Source organism: Scyliorhinus torazame, chromosome 21, assembly GCF_047496885.1.
Source record: "Scyliorhinus torazame isolate Kashiwa2021f chromosome 21, sScyTor2.1, whole genome shotgun sequence".
NCBI classification, from domain to species: Eukaryota; Metazoa; Chordata; class Chondrichthyes; order Carcharhiniformes; family Scyliorhinidae; genus Scyliorhinus; species Scyliorhinus torazame.
This window is the reverse complement of record NC_092727.1, coordinates 23,495,086-23,519,111: the sequence shown is the minus strand read 5'-3', so window position 1 is coordinate 23,519,111 and position 24,026 is coordinate 23,495,086. Positions and strand designations below refer to the sequence as shown.

The following is a 24,026-nucleotide window of genomic DNA, read 5'->3' as shown; positions in this document are numbered from 1 at the left end:
CTACTCGATTAACATCAAGATTCACCTGAGGAAGGAGCTGCACTCTGGAAGCTACTGATTCGAAACAAACCTGTTGGACTTTTAACCTGGTGTTGTAAGACTTCTTACTGTGCCCACCCCAGTCCAACGCCGGCATCTCCACAACATAAAGATGAGAATATCTGTTTCTCTGTAATTAATGGAATCAAATTGCTGAAGTGACATTTAAACGGCGCACATTCCTAGATATTCATCAATTACTGACTTTCTGTTTTATTTATTAAAAGTTTGGGAATATGAATTGATGGGACAATCACACTCATCCCCCTGAGATTTTAGTGCCCTTGTGGGAGCCCCTGGTACAGAAACCAGGCTGGAAAGGCTTAACCGAGAGATGTCTGCAGTGAATGCTTCCTTAAATGAAGTTTCAGCCAACACTGAATATTCAATCGCATTGAAGTACAATGACTTGCTTCAGGGACATTGATCCTGGCTCAGCATCATAAAAGGTAGCTGAAGACAGAGCTGCGATACTGCAGACCTGACCCAACATGGCAAACCCACAGCCAGGTATCTTGCTGCTCTGAAAGGTGAACATTTCTACCCAGTAGAGGCAAACACCTTTTGTTTTTAAACATTGTTCATGGAACTGGTTATTTGAGATTAAACATACTTCCCCCAGAGTATTCTGACATGATGAATGTCATGTGGGGACATTTAATGGGAAAGACAAACATTGCAGTCTGGAGACCCTGACCCTTGACACAGCATCAAATGTAATTATAACACAGACAGCAGAGGGCAGGTTAATCCCACCATGGCTTTATAATAACCAACACTTTGGAATCCTGAACTAACTGCAACACTGTGGTGGGTGTGATCAATTCATCATGATTTTCACTGCAAATAGATGCACTGTTCATATTGAAGTCACCCCTGAGACCACAGTGGTTTATTTTGTCCCAGTCTTGCTACAAGGGTGGGATGTTAGTCTTTACAAAACAGCAAAGAAACTAGAATTTAGCACATGGAAATGCTCACTTTAACCAGAGTTCTCTCCACCATATATTCCTCAAATTTTATTCACATTTATTCATGTTTTATCACAGAGTTCATTTTCAAAATATTGAACGCTCCACACACAGGGCATGACCATCCTTTGTAAATTGTAGCTGTCCTATTTGATTTTTCACAATGGTGGGGCATTCTATCTCAATGAAAGCTAACCCAGTATCACCGATATGATTGTTTTTAACTTGACTTGTTTTCCCTGCTTTATTTGTGTTTCATTGAGGTTTCAGACGTTGGGCCAGTCATTACAGGATATCATACCTCTGTCCTGCTGTTTTAGCCATGATGTTGATATAGCTGATCCAGTTCAGCAATAATCAATGGTGACCCCAGGATGCTGATGATGGGGTGTGGGAGGTGTGTGTGTGTGTGTGGGTGGGTCGTGCCTTGAAAATGGTGGTGCTTTTAAATGTCAAAGGGAAGTGACTAGGATTTTTCTGATTTAAGATGGTCATTGTTGTGCAAATATCTGATTATCGTGTTTGATGGAGAAGTGTTGGCCATTCACTGGGCTAAATCTCTGCCCTGTTCAGAAAGAAATCATGATGTCTTTGACATAAACCTGAACCACCAGATGATAAGGAAGGGGGGATTTGGTTTAATGTTCCATTTGTGAGTGGTACTTCCTGGAGTCTCATTGGTTTTCTATTGGAACATGGTCATCTCACTTAGTGATTTCAGTTGGTTAGATTTAAGAGTGCGGGTTTGATTTGGAATTTTAATCCTGCAGACTAGTTGCAGGTGAGCTGCAGATTATCTCAGTGCAAGTAGCTGGACAGGGCCCTGAAGACCAGGCCGAGCAACCATCCACCAAGGAGGTATGTTGGGGTGGTGGCTTCAATCATGGAGGGTGGAGGCCGAAGGTTGGCAATGGCCTCAATTCTGTTTATCAGCTCTCGAGGAACTCTGCACAAAAATAATTGGCTGCTCACCTGTTTGAGCACTCCCTCAGTCTATTGTCAGTAGAATCGACTGACCAGTTCTGGCCAAAAATAGCATTCATGGTCCCAATAACATTATAGAACCCTGATTCTATATTAAGAAGGGCAAGTCTATGGGGAGAAGGCTGGTGAATAGCACTAGGTGCATTGTTCATTCGAAGGGTTAACATCGACATGTGCCTCCTTCTATCTGTAACAATTCCGTGATTCGGTGATCACTTGAAAGAGGTGAATGCTTTGGACACTCGGATATATTCCTTTTCAAGATGAAACCTGTGTAATCATGGGTTTTAACGAATGGTAAGGGAAGGTTACTAACCTTATTTTGAGGCTGTTATGAAGGTAGGACAAATGAGGTCCCTTTGAGCGCTGCGTTGATAGACTGATAGACTGGAATCCTGAATGATGACCACGATTGCAGATTCTTCACCATGAAGATCACAGGAAGACGTGTCTCTGTGATAGTTGACATGATTCTTTGTGATGAAAAAGCCCAATTTGCAGTTGGGGCACAGGATCTCCTGATCTGGAGGGACTCTGGCATGAGATTTCTTCCATTTCCTGCGCCTTGCTTCTGTTTTCAGGTTGGTAGGTTGTTGTGCACCAGCTGTCTCTGTGAACAGCCTCCTGCTCCCACATCCATTGGTCAATGCCAGCCAGGGAGAGCTACCTTTTCAGCTGGTCTTTGAAGCGTTTGTGAGGTGCACCATAAGCTTCACTGACCATGAAGCACTGCTTTTGGCCATTCTGGAATCCTCCATACATGCTACATGCCCTGTCCAGCGCACTTGGCATTGTGAGAAAATGAACACCAAGTTGCATAGATTGGCTCTGTTGAGGACTTCATTGTTTGTGATGTAGCCCTGCCACCTGATGTTCATAATAGATTGAATATGGGATTGGTGGAAGCACTCCAGCAAACACTGATTAATACTGAAACAAATCCATGATTCTGACCCATAACAAGAGGGTGCTGAGGATAATAGCTCAGTATACTTAATTTTTGGTAGCATTGAATGCTGTATGGTTTTGCCAGACGCATTTCAAGTGGTGCTACTGTCAACTGGGATGTAGACAACACTGTCCACAGCCAATAGCTCTTTGGAATCCTGAATGCTAACAGTTATATTGAGTTATAATTTATACTGTAAGATGGTGAAGTGCAAATCAGGACCTTTGACCCTATTCATTGTAATAATCACGTGTTAATATTAGATCATGTAAATATTTTGTTACCTTACACACGTACTATATTCAGAATATGCTAAGACCATTATCAGAAAGACCAACATTGCTCGAGTTGGCAATGAACAAAGAACAAAGAACAAAGAAATGTACAGCACAGGAACAGGCCCTTCGGCCCTCCAAGCCCGCGCCGACCATACTGCCCGACTAAACTACAATCTTCTACACTTCCTGGGTCCGTATCCTTCTATTCCCATCCTATTCATATATTTGTCAAGATGCCCCTTAAATGTCCCTATCGTCCCTGCTTCCACTACCTCCTCCGGTAGCGAGTTCCAGGCACCCACTACCCTCTGCGTAAAAAAACTTGCCTCGTACATCTACTCTAAACCTTGCCCCTCTCACCTTAAACCTATGCCCCCTAGTAATTGACCCCTCTACCCTGGGGAAAAGCCTCTGACTATCCACTCTGTCTATGCCCCTCATAATTTTGTAGACCTCTATCAGGTCGCCCCTCAACCTCCTTCGTTCCAGAGAGAACAAACCGAGTTTATTCAATCGCTCCTCATAGCTTATGCCCTCCATACCAGGCAACATTCTGGTAAATCTCTTCTGCACCCTCTCTAAAGCCTCCACATCCTTCTGGTAGTGTGGCGACCAGAATTGAACACTATACTCCAAGTGTGGCCTAACTAAGGTCCTATACAGCTGCAACATGACTTGCCAATTCTTATACTCAATGCCCCGTCCAATGAAGGCAAGCATGCCGTATGCCTTCTTGACTACCTTCTCCACCTGTGTTGCCCCTTTCAATGACCTGTGGACCTGTACTCCTAGATCTCTTTGACTTTCAATACTCTTGAGGGTTCTACCATTTACTGTATATTCCCTACCTGCATTAGCCCTTCCAAAATGCATTACCTCACATTTGTCCGGATTAAACTCCATCTGCCATCTCTCCGCCCAAGTCTCCAGACAATCTAAATCCTGCTGTATCCTCAGACAGTCCTCATCGCTATCCGCAATTCCACCAACCTTTGTGTCGTCTGCAAACTTACTAATCAGACCAGTTACATTTTCCTCCAAATCATTTATATATACTACATGCTAAATGTTGCAAAGGTCAAAGGTTACGGGGGGGGGGGGCAACGGGGCAGAAGGAGTGGAGTAACTTTTCCACTTCCCACCACCACCAACTTGTCGCTGGTTGAAGTTAAGGGCAAGACCACTTGTCACCGTTAGGTGGCGGTGCCGGGCCTTGAACAAATCCAGCCCAAAGTGAGAGCCACCTGTTTACTGAGCTGCTCCCCAGAGCAGAACCCAGCTCCAAAACCAACCCCGCGCTGAAACCCAACTCTCTCTGTAGCTAATGAGGAGGCGATAAGGAGCTGAGCGGCATCTCGCAATCGCACAATGCATTTGTGGAGGTCGGAGGTGAGTGAGGATGGGGTCTGGAGAGTGAATGCTGCTGGAGGCTCCTTCACAACACTCAGCAGCTTCATTACCAAATAAATATTTGGAGAGCAGGTCGTCGTAGCCGACACTGCAGACGTATTGCAAGCACCGCTGAATCTTCTTTATTCACGTCTCTATTATGATTAATAAACAGCATCAAATATTCAGACAGGGCACCGTCCTCACTGATAACATCAACACTGACCCCACGCTGTGGGTCAGAGATATTTCAACTCAGTCTCTGGTGCATCTCCCTCTGTCCTCTCAATCATCGTTCTGGGCGTTCTGTAATGCTTGCTGTTATCTTTCGGGTGATGTGGTGGTTATAGAGGGCGAGATGCTCATTAGGAAAAGTGTCTATGTCTCTCTTCAGATCTGACCGATGATATAAAGTGAGTGGAGGCTAGAGGGGAGATGGAGATGCCTGGGGGTGGAGGGGGTGGGGGTGAAGGTGCCGGGAATGGGGGTTGAAGATCTCGCAGGCAAGTGAGTCAGCCTGCAGTACCCGGGTTAAGAGACAGCTCAGAGTTGGCGCTGTTGTCCTGCAAATGACCAAAGCACACCATTGTATATATTTTTAAATAAATACCCCAAAGCAAGAAATAATCATTGCTCCCCCAAATGTAAATAACTCATTGTTTCCACTCATTAAAAAAATAACTTTACTAAAGACATTGTTGCTGCAGCCTTGTTTAATCCCCCCACAATCTAATTGCCCAGTTACAACATCAAATCTTTAGGAATCAGCAGATTGTTGTGTTTTATCAACAGGAGAATGTGTGTGTCAACATCTGTGTTCAGTTAAAGGCACAGGTCTGTCCGACTGGAATTATCTTTGTTTATAATATCCACTGCCCTCACTGGCATGTTTTCACTGCAAGTTACAGAGTCTAGGGAAGTGTAGCAGTAACAAGTGGGGGGTGGGTGGGGGGCGATGTGTACATTCGGGATCAATCCAGGTTCACTGCTGCAGAACAAGAGGGGAACACGGTTCCTTGAAGACAAGCTCTGACATTCTTGCAGCGGCTCCTCCACCCCTGCCTCCTGTGCCTTATCTTGGATGCTACATTGCCGAGCGGTCAAATATCAGCGCGATGCAGAATCGCGGTCCCTCTTCCTCTGCACAGACCGCCGGCCACTGCAATGAGTGAACACACAGGCTTGCTTCATTCTACACCCCTTGTGCTCCGGAGAGTTGGGGGTGACAGGATGGGGCGCTCACAGCTGTCTGCATCCCGGACTTTCCCCACTTCAAACTCCCTCGCAATTGTTATCTTATCCCTTTCTTCAATTTCACCCCCATAAAATAAAAGATACTCAGTGAGGGGAATGTGTGGCAGAATGTAGGGAGCTGAGAATCATCGCTGGAATCCCAGGTTCGACAACAACTGGTTTCAGCTCCTAGTACAAATAATATTTTCAATTCCAGGGGCAACGTGTCTCTGCGCACGGCATCTGTCAGTGTCAGTGGTCTGCCAGATATGTGTGTGTGCGTCTTCACTTTAAGAGTGTTGGTGGGGAAACGACCGAAGCAGCGAAAGCGATTCCTCTCCCTCCCTCTCGAAAGTCGATCTTTATTCGATTCCACACAAGAGGTGGCAAGAGTGATTCTTAACCGTGGCCATTAAATCTTGGCAGTGAAACGAGTTTGAGGAAGCGAGGAGGAGGAGGGGGTGGGGGGGGGGGGAGAGACGGGTCACGGTGCAACATTCAGGTCCTGACCATGCCAGAGATATCCTCAAAGTCAAAATAATAAAACCCTCCATCCCGACAGAGTGGCAAAAGTTCTCCTGGGTGGGATGCGCATTCTCACTGATGGGCTGTGCATGTTAATATTTGGGTGGGAGTGGGGGGGGGGGGGGGGGGGGGGCTGGGCTAACAGCCTCTTAGTGGTGGAGACACATATATATATATATATGTGTGTGTGTGTATTGAGAAAGGCGGCCACATCCAATAAGCATTTTCCAGGAGGTCACAGCCCTGATTTGCACGGCCTTTTCACACATGACAGTATGTATATAAAGCAGAGAGGCTCCCTCCACACTCCAGCACACCGGTACCAGAGGTAATGCAGCAATCGTATCCCTGCGCTGGATTTTGCATCAGAGGTTGCTGAGACAACATTTCTGGATTTAATTTCTAAATGAACAAAACAAGCAGCAACTCATCCGCGCCCCTGTTTCTTTTCCATGAAGGATCCGCGTTGGACCTCAGTGTGTGTGTGTGTGGGTGTGTGTGTGTTGAGGAATTTCACTTTCTAAAGGATCCACAGTAACAATGTCAGCGGGAAGGAGAGCGATGGTGACCTTGGCTTTGATGGTCGCTTTCCCCGGCTGCAGCCAGTCGCTGGACAGTCAGCTTGTCACCCCTGTCCCGCTGGACGGTCAGATGCACTTCCTGAGGAGGGGTCTGCCGGGTGGCGGAGACCAGCAGCCGGTGGCTTTTAAGATCGCAGCCTTCGACCAGGAGTTTTACCTGAGCCTGGCTCCCGACTCCAGCTTCCTGGCGCCGGCTTTCACGGTGCAGACTTTGTCCGCCTCCCCCCGAGCGGCTTGGGGCAGCGCCCTGGGCCACTGCTTCTACTCGGGCAGCGTGAACGCCGAGCCCGCCTCCTTCGCTGCGGTCAGCCTGTGCGGTGGGATGCACGGCGCTTTCGGCTCCAACGGCTCGGAGTATCTGATCCAGCCGGCCGGGGAGGAGAGCGGGGCTCCGGCGGAGCCAGGAGCCCGCACCACTCACCTGATCCACCGCAGGAGCACCTCCAGCCCGCAGCTTAACACCACCTCCAGGTGCGGAGTGAGCGGGACCTCTGCAGATATCCAGGTGCTGGAGAAATTTAAAGGTGATCTGATTTTATTTTCTCTCTCTCTGTGGCAGGATTTGTTTGCAAACGACAGATTGATCTAAAGTTATCAGCACGCAGCAACAAAATATGTCCCTTACAGGCATCCAATTGGTGTCAGAATCCCCTACTGTTGGAAATAGCAACATTCGTGTGACTTGTTTTAATTGCTTTACGTTTGAATTTTGAATTGAAGGTGGGTTCAGTTGGTGTCAAGTCAGGTGCATTGGTGAAGTTCTGTAAATGATGCACATCTGCACATTCAAAGCGTTTTCAACAGGATCTCTCTCGGATTGGCGCCCCACAACCTCTGCCCCATTTTGGTTAAGATCCGGCGTGTGATCGAACCTCCCGAAGGGACAATGCCTGTTCTCAGCTTGGGGGGGGGAATGATTGGGTTCAATTTGAATTTTTTTTTTGAGCAAGCAAAGGATTAAGGGCTTGCCCTGTCCACTCTGCGCATTGGCTTTGTAATCCCGGGAATGGAGCACAATTGAAAAGAAACACTTTCAACTGAATGAGTGAAACATGACTGCACCCCGCCCACCTCCTTGCTCTCCCCGGAGGCAGTCACTGCACTGTGTTTATTGGAATATTTGCACATTGTGACGGCGTCTCTAACGGGGAGGCGAGGTTTCCAGAGCATTTTCTCACCGTATTCATAAATATACAGTGAAATATACGCCTTTCAGCAACCCCCCTCCAATCCTTTTCTGGGCAGCGGTGAGTTAGGACACCGCCCATAGCGGGTTACTGTCAGGATACAGTGAGCACTTGCTGTATGTGGGACTGGAGGAGGTGAGATCTGCGCTTCACGTGATCAAACTTGTCATGTGTGATTCCCCCGCATTGCAGCTGTATATTGTGCCCACATCTGTTGACACTCCCCGGGCAGAGCGGCAGCTTTCTAAAGCTCTGCTGACTCTCACCACCCCCGGCCCGCCTTCACAGCGACGGTGCCCTGAATCTTTTGACGGAGCAACAGTTTCCCCTTGTTTGGCTGTTAACCCTTTGCAGCCTGCAGTGCCAATTCTGTCTAACAACACTCTGCATCCCCCCCCCCCCCCCCATCTCGCTCCAGTTTAACTTCAATGTAAAACATCTAGTTTGCAGTAAGGTGACCTGCCCACCCACACTGTCTCTGCCCTGTCAGGTTGCTTGTCTGTCTGGTACCCAGCCTTGGACGAGCCGCAATTTTCTCCAGTCCAACACGGGGAAGATCGAAATCATTCGGCGCCAATTCCACCCATTTGTTCAAAGCAAATTACTGCGGACGCTGGAATCTGAAACAGGAAAATGCTGGACAATCTCAGCAGGTCTGACAGCCCCTGTGGAAAGATTCCAACTGTGTTCATTTCATGGCTCTCCCAGGTCAGTATCAGGCTGCCTAACATTGTACCCCTCCTCATTCACCGCAGCTTGTTTCCTGTTGAAATCCTCGTCCGCAGTTTTGTTACATTGCTGTCCTATCAAGCCTCCGACCTTCCACTTTCCACACAGTTGCAGCCTGTGTTCCAACCCACACAAAGTCCAAGTCACCCTTCACGCCTGTGCTCACTGAAGTCTATTGGCTCCTGATGAAGTCCATTGGCTCCTGATCCACCAATGGATCTTCTCCCCCACCCCCCAACAACAGCACTAAATGGCTTCTCCAGCCCAACAACCCTCATGGATTCCTGCATACCTCCAACTCTCACCTCTTGTCCATTCCGTCTGCTCCTTTATCTAAGCCACAAGTATAGAGTATTTTCCAGCGTTTGGGATTCCCAGTTCCCTCCGGCAGCACCCCCCCCCCCCCTCCCGCGCGGGTTTCCCAGCAGCATGGGGGTGGCTTCAATGGGAAATCCCATTGACATGTGGCAGGAGTAGAGAATCCCGCCGCCAGCGAATGCCGTGCCTCCAAGAAACACGTGGCGGAGAATCCAGTCGGTACACCCTGAAATTTCCTCACTAAACATATCCGTCTCAGTACTCCTCCTTTGAAACCTATCTCTTTGACTAAATATTTAGTCAGCTGTCCTAGTCATAAATTCCTTGGTTCTGTGCCAATTGCTTGCTGTCTTAGAATATAAGAGCAGGGAGGTTATGATGGCGTTGTATAAAACATTGGTTAGACCACAGCTGAATACTGTGTGCAGTTGTGGTCACCACACTATAGGAAGGAAGGGATTACACTGGAGAAGGTGCAGTGGAGACTCGCCAGGATGTCACCTGGATTAGAGTGATGAGAAACTGGATAGGCTCGGGTTGTTTTCCCTGGAGCAGAGAAAGCCGAGAGGTAACCTGATTGAGGTACATAAAATTATGAGGGGATAGATAGGGTGGAGAGGAAGGAACTTTTCCCTTAGCGGAGGGGTCAATAACCGAGGGGCATAGATTTAATGAAAAAATGAAATGAAAATCGCTTATTGTCACAAGTAGGCTTCAATGAAGTTACTGTGAAAAGCCCATAGTCGCCACATTCCGGCGCCTGTTCAGGGAGGCTGGTACGGGAATCGAACCGTGCTGCTGGCCTGCCTTCTCTGCTTTAAAAGCCAGCAATTTAGCCCAGTGTGCTCAACCAGCCCCTAAGGTAAGGGGCAAGAGGTTTGAGGGGGTATGAGGAAACCCTTTTTCACCCACAGGGTGGTTGTAATCTGGAACTCCCTGTCTGAAAGGATGATAGAGGTGGGGACCCTCACAACATTTAAGAAATATATAGATGAGCACTTGAAATGCCAGAGCATATAAGGCTACGGGCCAAGTGCTGGAAAATGGGATTAGAGTAGATAGGGACTTGATGGCCCACTCAGACACGATGGGCTGAAGGGTCTATTACTGTGTTGTAAAGACGCTATACTATTACACTCCTGTAAAGTGCCTTGATACATTTTCCTATGTTAAAGATGCTATATAAATGCAAGCTGTTGTTGTAAACCAGGTTATAATGGTTGGCTTTATTGTCATTTCACTCCCCGAACAGCCCTGCAAACTCCTTCCAACCCCTTTCATTCTCACATGACGAGAAAGCAATTAAATCTGTCATTATTACAGAAAACTATTGGACTTATCTTCTGGCTGTGTAATGACCATTCTGATGATTTCAGTACATCTTAACAGCACATTGAAGCTCTCCCCCTCTATTCGTGATACTTAGGCTCAATTTGATTATTTTTGTCGCATCTTCTCAGTGACCAAACTCTCAATGCATGGCTTATAGATCACAGGGAATGCAGAACAATCTGAATGAGGCATCTAACTTAATAAAGGTCCTTCTGTAGCTTTGAAAAAATGACTCTTATGTGCCTTTTGACTTTCATTGGTGGATTGAAACAAACTCTTAAATTGTCTATCATTGAGAACATCAATTTTTGATCATCAGTTTAATTCTTCTGAGAACAATACTTTTGTCACCTATCCTTTGGAGAAATTCAAATTAATGACTAAATGACAAATGATTAAATGGTGCAATTCAATCACAGAATTCTACCTGGTTTACGAACCAATTGTGATTTAGGAGTTTATTTGCTTTTCTGCATCACTATATTAGCAGCTTCTTCAATACCTTCATGGGGAAATGCACTGTTTGCTGTTGATATTAATCCATTAGGGTCCCAAGTCCTCATGTTTGATTCCTGAAAAATGTTGAGTGAACTGATCTTGCCTGGAAGAGCAACAATTAGCTTCAGCCTCTGGCAGAGGAAGATATTAAAAATCCGCTGGTATTCCTATCCTGGTTATTGTGTAGTATCCTCAGCAGGACTTGGGTGTAGGGATTGAAATCAGTGTAATGCCTATGGATGCTTGAGTAGTCTGCCAGCAATTATTATCTAACTTCGCCCATTGAGAAAGTTGCTTTGCTAAGATACCACAGGGCTGTCAGACCCAGACAAACTTTATTTCAGTAAGAGTTGGCACCTTTAAGAGAAGAGGAAGGTGAAATAATAATGATCTCCATTCTCTATCCAGAATAAAGAACAATAGAGTAACCATTATAATTCTATTAAGCGGAATTATATAATTAAATTATGATGGATAAATCTTGTCCGTGATGTCAAATGCGTTGTTGCAGTTCCTTATTAAACAAACAAGGTGTTCACATAGCTGAGCATTTTATTCCAATCATCTATTTTACTAATAAAGTGTTCCCATACATTTCTGCTTTTCAATAATTATTTTCTGTAATATTTATTTCTCTTTTTAAGAGGTAGCCCTATCTCATGCACCAATCCTAGCTGACAGCATTGCTCGAATCAATTTATTATAAGCAGTTTGTAAAAGAACAGAGTTATCCATGGTGGGGAGTGGGGGGTGGGAGAGGGGGGATAGTGGCAGCTCTGCTTCCAGCAAGGCTAACCATTCAGATCTCCAGAGACCAAATAGTCATGACACATTCTTTGCATCTACACATGAAACATATAATGTTCCACACACTTATCCAATGTTACTGGACCCACGATCCTAAGAGAAATGGAGCTCAATTTAGCATTTTTAAAGAGGAATAATTTCAGACCTGTGAGATTTACTAACCACACGGAGCTCAAAGAAACTAGAGACACAAGAGCAACATAAGGGGCCATATTGTAGTTCATATTGATTTAATGTTTCAGTGTGCTAAACATGATAATGAAGCACTTATCAACATTTTTCCACATGCTTTGCGATCACCGGAACCAGCGAAGTTAACACACAGTATAGTTATAGTTGTCACTCATCTAATTACTATCCTTGTAGATTCATTGACTGAACATGGGATTTAATTATTTGAAGTGGTTATAAAATTAGAGTGAAAGTCTATTATCATAGAATCATAGAATTTACAGTGCAGAAGGAGGCCGTTCAGCCCATCGAGTCTGCACCAGCGCTTAAAAAGAGCACCCTACTTAAACCCACGACTCAACCCTATCCCCGTAACCCAGTAACCCCACCTAACGTTTTGGACACTAAGGGGCAATTTAGCATGGCCAATCCACCTAACCTGCACATCTTTGGACTGTGGGAGGATTGGAGCACCTAAAGGAAAACCATGCAGACACGGGGAGAAAGTGAAAACTTCACACAGACAGTCACCCGAGGCTGGAATTGAACCCCGGATCCTGGAGCTGTGAGGCAGCAGTGCTAACCACTGTGCCACCGTGCCAATCTATTAATCAATAGATCAGTAACATTATTTTTGTTGTAAGGCAATAATTTTTTATCTTCCACGGATGCAGATGGTACATTGTAAAGATATTAAGGGCCATTAGTCCGAGCAAGTCTGACCCATTTAAGTAGACCATCTCCAATGCACATTCTCAGCATATCCTTCATTCTCTCCTCTGCATTAAGATTGCCTCTTGAACCCAGAACGATAATTCATGCCTACTCATAATTAATGATATTTTTGCTGAATGGGATTTGGCAAGTCTGACTCCAGATAGACAACTAATTGAACCAGCTGCTTTTTGGTATTATGGATAACTGTGTAATTATGCACTTGGATGTTTAAACTCTGTATTTATTTAGTTTAGGGGAATGGCAATGTTGTTGGCTCCTGATACACCTGTCAATAGTTATATGTTTGCCAGATTTATTAATCCTGCCAGTTGGAAAACTAATTTTAACAAATTCACCTGGTTTATTATTAATAATAATAATCTTTATTAGTGTCAGCAGTAGGCTTACATTAACACTGCAATTAAGTTACTGTGAAAATCCCCTAGTCGCCACATTCCGGCACCTGTTTGGGTACACAGAGGGAGAATCCAGAATGTCCCAATTCACCAAACAAGCACGTCTTTCAGGACTTGTGGGAGGAAACAGGAGCACCCAGAGGAAACCCACACAGACGCGGGGAGAACATGCAGACTCAGCACAGCCAGTGATCTAAGCCAGGAATCGAGCCTGGGTGCCTGGCGCTGTGAAGCAACAGTGCTAACCACTGTGCTGCCCATAATCTGGAAGCTTCACCTTGGGCATTGCTACCCACTTAACCAATGGTCATTTTGAATCTGGTGGTACCGGTATGCTAATAAATCCAATCTAAAAAGCCGTTTTGTAATATGATTATGCCCATAGTTGGGTACCCATATCATCAGCTAAGTATTCCATTCACCTGTAAGTTTAATCATCGAAGCTGAAAGATTTTATTTGTGAGATGCACTTTTAAAACAAATGTCTAGTTAATGAAGATAGCAAATTGTCCTTCTGTACTTTACATAACCAGTGTCAGATGCTGGCTAACATTTTAATTTTCTGCTTTTAAGCGTCCCATACCATGGATCCTTCACCGGAAGGGAAACGTGTGAGTAAAAAGACCAGTCGATCCAAGCGTTTTGCATCAATACCCCGTTTTGTGGAAACCTTAGTAGTGGCAGATGAGTCCATGGCCACCTTCCACGGTGATGACCTTAAACACTATGTCCTGATGTTAATGGCGGTGGCAGCCAGGTTATACAAACATCCCAGCATATTGAACCCTGTCAGCATTGTGGTGGTGAAATTTATTGTCATCAATCATGAAGACAAGGGCCCAAAAATCTCCAGCAATGCAGCCCTAACACTGAGAAACTTTTGTGCGTGGCAGAAAAAGTTTAACAAGGCCAACGATAAGAATCCTGAGTACTATGACACAGCAGTCCTTTTCACAAAGCAGGTATGTCCCGTTATCTCTTTTTCTATTGTGATTGATGGCATGTCGGTACTTATTAACAATACTGAGAAGTCAGTCTGTGGTTTTGTGGTGTTGTATCCGCATCGGCTCATTGCCCACACAAACCTTTCCTCACGAGAATATAGAATGATTCCACTGCCTATGACATGGATGTACTGTCAGTTCCATGTTGACAACTCAGATAACACTCTGCTTCTGCTCTATTTCTTACATCTTATTCCATCATGAATTTGACATTTCCTTAAAATGTGACAAGTTTAATCTTTATGCCATGTTACAGGTTGTAATGAACTGCGTAACCAGTTAATGCGGAATATGTCATGCAGCAAGGTTCTTTCTCTAACAGAAGAAAATGTGTAGAGCTCTCACTTTATACAATGTGTTTCCAATGTTTCTGCAGAAAATGTATCCGAGATCCTCGTGCAACTCCTAGCCATATTTTAACCTTGTATTTCTTTAATTGTTATTCAGGATATGTACCACATACAAAGACGTAGCAAACGGCAGGACTAAACTGGCTCTTTAATTGGCATGTTCTATTCATATGCAGACTTAGGGATCTTTGTTTTAACAGGTCAAAATTCAATGTGCCAGAACAGCTCTATTTCTGGACCACTGGATCATTGACCCTGAAACTTGCGTCTGCTCCTCTTCATTTGGACAGCTTGTGTGTTTTATTCTGTCAATCGTTAACGACTAAAGTCTCCTCAGCTTTACAAGATCAGTTTCTTGATGGCTTGGTTATTAATGGGTCACGTTTAGTTTAGATACTTACTCAATTAAATATACACCAGGTCAAACTAAAATTACAATGCTAAATCAGCCTTTCACTTGACCTGATCCAATCAGGTAATGATTAAATACTGCAACAAGGGCTTGTGTGAAATGACCCAGCCAAATTAAGTGGAATAATATTGATCATTCTTTGAGTCAGCAATCAGTCTAAATCAAACAGCTCCTTTTTTGCTTTGTTTTTTTTTTCTCCCCAGCACATCTGACTCTTGTTTGACTCTTGTACAAACATCTCTCTTGTACTTTCCCACTGCAGTCATTCTTAAATGGGCCACAAAATGACTAACCATCTATGGAGTATACAAATTGAGCTCAATTCTGTTCTTCCTCAATACCCATTGATGCATGCAGCCGGATCATTAGACAGAAAGTAAGAGTGGCAGCCTGCCTGAGTTTAGTATTCTAACCCAAGCCCAAGGGCACTGAGGTCAATTGTTGCACCATGACCCTTTTATTGGCTTTTTTGCTGTGCTAAGTGTTGTTTGTTTCACAGAACTGCAGAGCTTTGTTTGTCTGCACTATATGACCAGAGATGTTTGCAGGTGCGTTCCTCATCTTAGTATGGTTTAGAATGATTGATTCACTAATGCATTCCGACCTTATAACCTGCAATAGGGTGGCCCAAGTATTTAATGATTCCAATCACCACAAGACTGCATTTTGCTTTCTGAATGTATCTCAACACATTCAGTTTTGGGTGAGGGGTGCACGAGTTCTGCTTCCCTTCAGCTTCAGATATCCTCCTATCTATGGGAGCGACTCAATGGAAAAAACAAATCTATGATGGTTTTGGGCTCGTTTAACGGGGTGTTTCCCGACGGCTGCTATTCAACAGCACTTTGCCCTTTTTTTTTGCCTGAGGGAATTTCTCTCCACTGAGGCCACACTTGAGTCATTTCCTGCTGGCGATTCCCCCCGTTTCCCCCCTTCCCCATTTTAGAACACTCCTCCCCCAACCTCAGGGCTGCCCCCAGGAAGACAGGAACACCCCCTCATCCTCCCATTCCAACTGGAAAGGACCCCCCCCCCCCACCGTGGCCGATCCCTGGCAGTGCCAACCGGGCACCTGGGCATCCTGGGACTGCCAGCCTGTTACCCAGACAGTTCCCCGCCAGCCTGGCAGTGCCACTGCGACATACTGGCAGTGTCAGTGTGGCAGTGCCAGGGAGCGCGAGTGGCACTGTCAGGATTCAAGCCTGGCAGTGCCAAGGTGACCAGGAGTCATAGGGAGTGCCAGGATTCCACCTTCCTGTCCCGACCACCCGGGGATCTTTGCGGCACAATAGCACAGTGGTTAGCACTGTTACTTCACAGCGCCAGGGACCCGGGTTCAATTCCCGGCTTGGGTCACTGTCTGTATGGAGTCTGCATGTTCTCCCCATGTCTGCGTGGGTTTCCTCCAGGTGCTCGAGTTTCCTCCCGCAAGTCCTGAAAGACGCGCTGTTAGGTGAATCGGACATTCTGAATTCTCCCTCAGTGTATCCGAACAGGCGCCGGAGAGTGGCAACTTGGGGATTTTCACAGTAACATCGTTGCAATGTTAATGTAAGCCTACTTGTGACAATAATAAATATTATTATTATGGCATCACGACTGGCCCACGTTTGTGGAAACCGATACTAAACGGCACCCTGGCAAGGCCTCCCAGATGCGGCCGTTAGGTCCCGGGTGCTGGGAGAATCCCACAAACGCATATTGAAATGAGCCCAGGGACATATTTAAATATGCAGATCTGGATCTTGCCCAGTGAGGGTGAGATCCAGATTGCAAAGTTTCGCGAAATTCAATGGCCTCGCGCGAGTTTTCTTGTCAGATTCAATGACCTCGTCCCGACACCAAGTCAGGTGCGACTAGGCTGCTAAATCGTGTCGTATATTTCTGTACTTCCTATTACTATCAAAAAGCACAATTCGTTAACCTGTTTTTGGCATTTGTGTCTGAGGCCACTCATCAGTTACCCTCTCGTGCTCTGTTTTGTTGGTGTGCACCATGGTCACTTTCTTTTGTGTAATTGTTGTTTCCTTGTCTTACTGGTTATGCTCTCTGGTTTAAAACAGCCCCAATTTGCAATTATAGGGTCCCTTCTTTGATGCATTCAAAATCAACGTTCATTCTCCAAAACCTAAGAGAGAAGATTCTCCAACTATAATCCTTCAAAGAACATGTGAACTAAAACAAATGTTGCCATCTGTTCAGCTGATGTTGAGGCTTATGTCTTGCTTATATTAGAACCAAACCTTGAACTAGCCCATGTGATGCAATTTGAATGTAACATCCAAAAGCAGAAACAATATTTACTAACCTTGTCATTACTACATTGTAGTCGACAAAATCTCCCTAGAAATCTATGGTATTTGCAGATGGGACCATCTATTTCAATCAATTTACTTGATTTCGAACCATGCAGCTTGTTTGGGCAATATGTATGGCCATATGCTAACCTCAGCACAACATAAGCAGTAATATATTGTACTGAAATTATTTAGATGGGTTGGAGATTTATGCGAAACTTGGGATGGAATTTGCAACATCTTCTCAAAACTGTTATATTCTTGTAGTAGAGAATCATAGAGTAGTACAGCACAGAAGGAGGCCATTTGGCCCATCCACACTGTAGGGGATGGTTTAGCACAGGGCTAAATCGCTGGCTTTGAAAGCAGACCAAGGCAGGCGAGCAGCACGGTTCAATTCCCGTACCAGCCTCCCCAAACAGGCGCCGGAATGTGGCAACTAGGGGCTTTCCACAGTAACTTTATTTGAAGCCTACTTGTGACAATAAGCGATTTTCATTTCAATTCATTTCAGTGTATCCAAAAGTGGACTCATTCTTGAGCTGTCCAGTTTCTGCATCACTGGGAGAGTCATGAAATTGCTGATTGCCCATTTCTTACTTGTAAAATGAGCCAGTGGAAGTTGAAAATTAGGTGCGAGGAGCAACTTCAGTCACCTCTTGGTCTCCCAATGCCCAACCAGTGCAATTTTTTGGTGGGCCACTATTTGGGCAAAGAGCATGTCTGCCCATTTCTAGTGGGAGGCTCAAATCAGGGCAGCATGGTAGCACTGTTGCTTCACAGCTCCAGGGTCCCAGGTTCGATTCCTGGCTTGGGTCACTTTCTGCGTGGAGTCTGCACGTTCTCCCTGTGTCTGCATGGGTTTCCTCCGGGTGCTCTGGTTTCCTCCCATAAGTCCCGTGCTGTTAGGTGAATTGGACATTCTGAATTCTCCCTCCATGTACCTGAACAGGTGCCGGAATGTGGCGACTAGAGGCTTTTCACAGTAACTTCATTGATGTGTTAATGTAAGCCGACTTGTGACAATAAAGATTATTATTATCAAGGACCTACACTGTTGTAGGACCCAATTGCAATTTGAAGTAAACATGAGTGGAGTGTGATCCACCCATGCTCTGTTCTTTGGGCGGCACAGTGGCTAGCACTGGTGCCTCACCGCGCCAGGGACCCAGATTCAATACCGGCTTGGGTGATTGTATGTGTGGAGTTTGCGTGCTCTCCTCAAATATGCTTGGGTTCTTCTAGGTGCTCCGGTTTCCTCCCAGTCCAAAGATGTACAGGTTAGGTGGACTGACGGTGCTAAATCAACCCTTAGTGTCCAAAGATGTGCAGATTACATGGGGTTATGGAGATAGGGCTGAGGAGTGGGACAAGGTAGGGTCCCTTTCAGAGGGTTGGTGCAGACTCGATGGGTCAAAAGGTCTCCTTCTGCACTGTAGAGATTCTATGATTGGAATCTGATGGTGAGCAGCAAAATCAGTGTTCCTGGTGACTATTGCACAAAAGGATTCCAAGCACTTTTTTTTTACAACTCCACTCCCTCAGGGATTAATTCCCACAACCAAGGCTTGATCTGCTGATGGGTTTAGCAAAGTAACCTGTCTATTTCCCTGTCTTCACTCAATTGAGTGCCCACCACCTACATTCAAATGAAGGTCAAATCTAAAGATGGGCCATGCCTCCACATTTTGGTTTCAGGCAGGTGGCATGATGCCCTGGCCACTTCTTACCCATTGTGGGCAAAAGGTGGGACTTTTCTACACTCTGTCTGCATTTGTTAACTTTTTCACATTTGTTTATTGCACTTAGCAGATGGGCACAATGAAAAAGATAAAGCATGAGAATATTAACCTAAGGATAACCAGAAACCTCTGCTTTCATTCATAAAAGGTGGAACTTAACTTAGGATGAAAAATGGCAATCCCCCAATTCACTTCATATGTGATCAAACAAAATTGTACAGGTTAGGTGGACTGTTATATTCAAGGAGACCAAATCATAATGGTGAAACTCTGAGCATTAATTTTCCAGTGTAGAATCAGTCAGGTACTGTGGTTTGCATGTTGCAGATCCATTCACAAAGTGTTTAATTTCCATCTGCACACTGACTGGAATCTTGAATTCACCTTGTCTGACAATATCATACAAATGGTTAATACATTAGCATCAAATTCTTCTGTCATTAAATAGATGTGTTCGCTGGTTTATATTATAAAGTTAAAGCTCCTCTTAAAGTACTGGACAAAGGAATGTGTTAAGTGCTTCCATTCAAATGTAGAAACCTGGAAACTATGATATGTGACAACTTTTAAATTTCACTTCCACAGTCGGGGCTCTTTTCATGTTCATTAACAGTCTGATGTCCTGCAGATCAGTTGCTTGCTTTTAAGAAGCTCCCACAAACGTGACTCTACCCTCAACTGTAACTTAACTAGTTGAATTCAATTAAGAAATCTGGAGCTGTAAGCTAGTCTCAGTAATAGTGACCATGAAACTATCATTGATTGTTGTAAAAATCCATTTGGTTCATTAAGGCCTATTAGAAATCTGCTGCCTTTACCTGGTCTGGCCTACGCGTGACTCCAGACCCACAGCAATGCGGCTGACTTGTAACTGCCCTCTGAATTGGGCAAACAAGCCATTCAGTTCAAGGGCAATTAGGGATGGCCGACAAATGCCGGTCTTGCCAGCGACACCTACATCCCATGAAAATAATTTTAAAAGAATTTCCTTGTCAAGTGAAATTGTGTCCTGATAGACAATCACTCCTTTTGAAATTGGTTCTGCTGTCCAATGTACACTTACTGGAAAGCACCCCGAACTTAGCAGCTCTTGCATTAATTACAACTCATTTTTTGTTTCGAGAGGAAGAAAATGCAGAAGAAAACGCAGAAGAATTGTATGTTCCATTTGTCACACTGGTGGAACTGACACAGAGGTGCACTTTGTTCCTATCTCGAAGTGTATTTATCAACTTATACCTTGTATATATATTGCCATCTTGTTTCTAGAGGCAGCTATGTCTTTTTAGAGATTCTGCAGGTGACGCACTAAAGATGGCCAATCTAAATCTGTGCTGTGGCTGAATCCCAGTGCTACCATTTAATTCTGTCTATGAATGGCTGAGCGATCAACCTGCCCGTCAATCCAGCATATTTCACATTGATTATGAAGAAAGATCATGGCCAAAAATCTGGAGGCTCACAGCGCCATGTAATGCATGGAAACATTGCTGCATTTGGATACCAGCACCTCACATAATCGGGCCTGCGGATCTGAGGCCTATTCCATACCTGATGTGATGATTAGTGGAAGTCTGCACTCTGGCTGTGCACAAGGTTAATTTAAGGCCATGTATTTCACTTGAGGTAATGGATATCACTCCACAATGTTGTTGGAGCATCTGAGCTGTCCTCTGGGTGCTTGGCATTGCCACTCCTGAGCACGTCAGATGAGGGCAGAAATTTTAAAAAAGCCAAATGTGCCAACTGACTATGTGGCCTGCTCTTAGGCTCAAATGGTATAGAAGCTCTCTCCCTTTGTGGTTGGGACCAAACAGGTAGTGAATCAGGGGCAGTTTTCAGTCCTTTAATTTCTGCTGGCATCTAGCATTCCGGCTGTTGATCTTCCAACGCCCCTTGGATATTCTTTAGGTAAATGTCTCATGTTTTATGAGCTTTACAGCAGAATGCACAGGGCCTGAGGAACTGTTGTTCCTGTGGAACAGTGTCAGAACCACATTATCTACACCATAAAGTGGCAAACTGTGACTTGTGCACAGTAGCACGTGCCAACTTGCACGTGCACAATTTGTGTATGTTGCATTTCGGACTCATGAACATTTTTGCCATATAATATGTTTCATTTGTCAGTTTGTGACACTTTAAAAGTGCATCATTTCTTAAAAAAATGAAAAGAGGCAATTGACCCGAGCAGCTAAATTAAATCAGCCGTCTGTCTTATTCATGGGAAGATATTCAGACACACTGGGAGTGTTTGAGTGATCATTGGGACGTTTACACACTTTCTGACCTCCAGAAGCCATAAGGGGGACGGCATGTCTGCTATTCTGACTCTGCTAATGTGCACACATCAAAGTGAATTTGGATATCCTTGATCTGAATTTATTGCACAGGTCTCAGAGTTCTCCACCCCACTAAGGAGATGCTGTGCAGAGGAAGCTTTAATCTGGGGTGCGGAGCAAAAAGGGCAGCGATGGAAAGTTATTAAAGGAGCAAAGGTTTTAGGAATCGTGGGCACATAGTCAATTTAGAGAGTCAGAAAGATAACATTAGTTCCTATGCAGGAATATCCTGTTTTAAATAGTTGATACTTTGCCGGACACCACTACTTAAATCAAAACCACTTATATCGAAGCAACTGTTCTCATGTGTAGAAATTATCAGATGTATTGCCACCTAAGATTTTTAACCTCAATATGTAAGATGAACTTGAAATAAACAAAACACAATGTTTCTGTGCATTCTCAATGACGTGGCAAAGCACCAAAGAGAACAGTTTCCCCCCCCCTCCTAAAAGCTCTAAAATAAAGCTACAAAGTACAACCCCAAGATATAGTTGTCATATTTTTGTGAGGTTGTTTTCCCCCTACCTTTATTTCATCCCTTAAAATGACCTGGCTGCCTGAGCTAATGTTTCCCCTGCTTGCGGATGTTTGTCCCTTGTCTGGAGGACTTCTCGGCCTTTGCTCCCTTCTTTATGCCGAACCAGTGACCACACTCTTGGTGGTAGGTGTGGCGAATGTATTATGCCAATAATCCACCATTGTATTTGTATCTGTGCTGTTGCCCTTGTATTTGTATCAGTGCTATGCTGTTGCCCTTGTGGGCTCCTCCTATGGGCCATTGTATGGCATTGTCCGTAGAGGAACATGTTGGGGTCTGTATGGGCTCCTCCCCTTGAAGGGAGGTATAAAGAGCAGTCGACCTGTAGGCAGTTCTCAGTATTAGATCAGTCGCAGGCAGGCACTATTCTAAGTTGATTAAAGCCACGGTTTACTTCTACTCATGTCTCGAGTGAATTGATGGTCGCATCAATTTAATCAACTTAAACGCAACTATGAAATCGGCCCTCAAACCTGACCGACTGGAACTCGATCCGCAGGCCGCGGATCGCACTGGCTCCGCTGCTTCAAGGCCTATCTCACAGCCTCCTCCATGCCTTCCGTCACCGACGAACAGAAAATGAGCCCCCTCCACACATGGGTGAGCCATCGAATCTCTGTTCAACTCGACGAGGCCTCCTCCTACGCAGACGCCCTCACGATGCTCGAACGCCTCTATGTACGGCCTGTGAACGAGGTCTACGGGCGACACATCCTCACCACGTCCCGGGGAATCGCTAGATGACTACCTACGCGACCTCAAAGTCCTCGCACGCAGCTGCAACTACCAGGCCGTTATGGCCACTCAACATATGGAACTCGCCGTCCGAGACGTCTACGTGGCGGGAGTCCAGTCCAACTACGTGAGACAGCTCCTACTCGAAAAGGGGGCCCTGGACCTGGATCAGACGGTAAAGTTAGCCTCCTCTCTGGAAGTAGCGTTCCAGAGCCTTAACGCATTCCTGGCTGACCACGCGACCCCCTCGGGGATCCCCGACTAAAGACTGCCCAGGCCTGTGCCGCGCGGCCGCCCGCCCATTATGGGGGGGGGGGCTACCCTGCTATTTCTGCGGCCAGTCCCAACACCTCCGGCAGCACTGCCCACCCGCAACACTAACTGCAGTAGCTGCAGAAGAAAAGGACATTTCGCCAAAGTTTGCCTGGCCAGGTCCAAGAACTCTAACTCACAGGCCCGACCCTCAGACTCACAGGCCCGCAGTGCAGCAGCGTGTCTGCCGACTCCACCCCCTGTAGACGCGTCATCAGCCTCGTGCTATCCGTGGGGGCAGCCATCTTCCAGCCCGCACAGCACGTGCGACTCACGGGGGCCGCCCTCTTGGCCATCCTCCCCCCGCGGCCGGCCACATGCGATCCATGGGGGCCGCCATCTTCCTCACCGCCGGCCACATGCGACCAACATGCCGACATCTTGGCTGCCATCTGCCACGCCGCTCGACGCGTACGATCAACGAGGGCAGCCATCGCGGAGCCACATCAGCACCTCCGACCATGCCGGCTACCCGCAACTCAGCGCGGTCACCCTGGACCAGTCACGACCCAAGCACCTCCGGAGATCCATGATGACCGTCCGGGTAAACGGGCACGATGCGCCTTGCCTTTTCGACTCAGGGAGCACAGAGAGCTTCATTCACCCGGACATGGTAAGACGCTGCTCGCTCCCAATTTTCCCGGCGCACCAAACCATCTCCCTCGCCTCTGGGATGCACTCGGTGCAAATCCGAGGGTGCACTACTGCAACCTTAGCAATACAGGGCGCCGAGTACACCAATTTTAAATTATATGTGCTCCCAGACCTCTGCGCTCCCCTCCTATTGGGACTAGATGTCCAATGCAACCTCAGGAGCCTAACCCTGAAGTTCAGGTGGCCCCTAACCCCACTCACCATATGCAGCCTCGTGACTCTAAAAGTCGACCCTCCCCCACTCTTCGCAAACCTCACCGCCGACTGCAAACCAGTCGCCACCAGAAGCAGGCGGTATAGCATGCAGGACAGGACTTTTATCAGGTCCGAGGTCCAGCGACTCTTGCGGGAGGGAGTCATCGAGGCCAGCAGTAGCCCCTGGAGAGCTCAGGTGGTGGTCGTCAAGACCGGGGAAGATGGTTGTAGATTACAGCCAAACCATAAACCGGTACACGCAACTCGATGCGTACCCCCTTCCCCGGATTGCAGACATGGTAAACGTGATCGCACACT

The 24,026-nt window shown here is 46.0% G+C and overlaps 1 protein-coding gene across 1 annotated transcript in view; it reads left to right on the top strand.

Annotated features, from left to right (window-relative positions):
• The first annotated feature begins 6,550 nt into the window (after nt 1–6,550).
• LOC140398219 (A disintegrin and metalloproteinase with thrombospondin motifs 15-like) overlaps nt 6,551–24,026 on the top strand; it is a 59,895-nt gene continuing 42,419 nt past the window's right edge. Inside the window, exons 1-2 of the mRNA XM_072486616.1 lie at nt 6,551–7,473; nt 13,698–14,086. Of these exons, the coding sequence (XP_072342717.1) occupies nt 6,909–7,473; nt 13,698–14,086 (954 nt within the window). The 5' untranslated portion in view covers nt 6,551–6,908. The remainder of the gene's footprint in view (nt 7,474–13,697; nt 14,087–24,026) is intronic.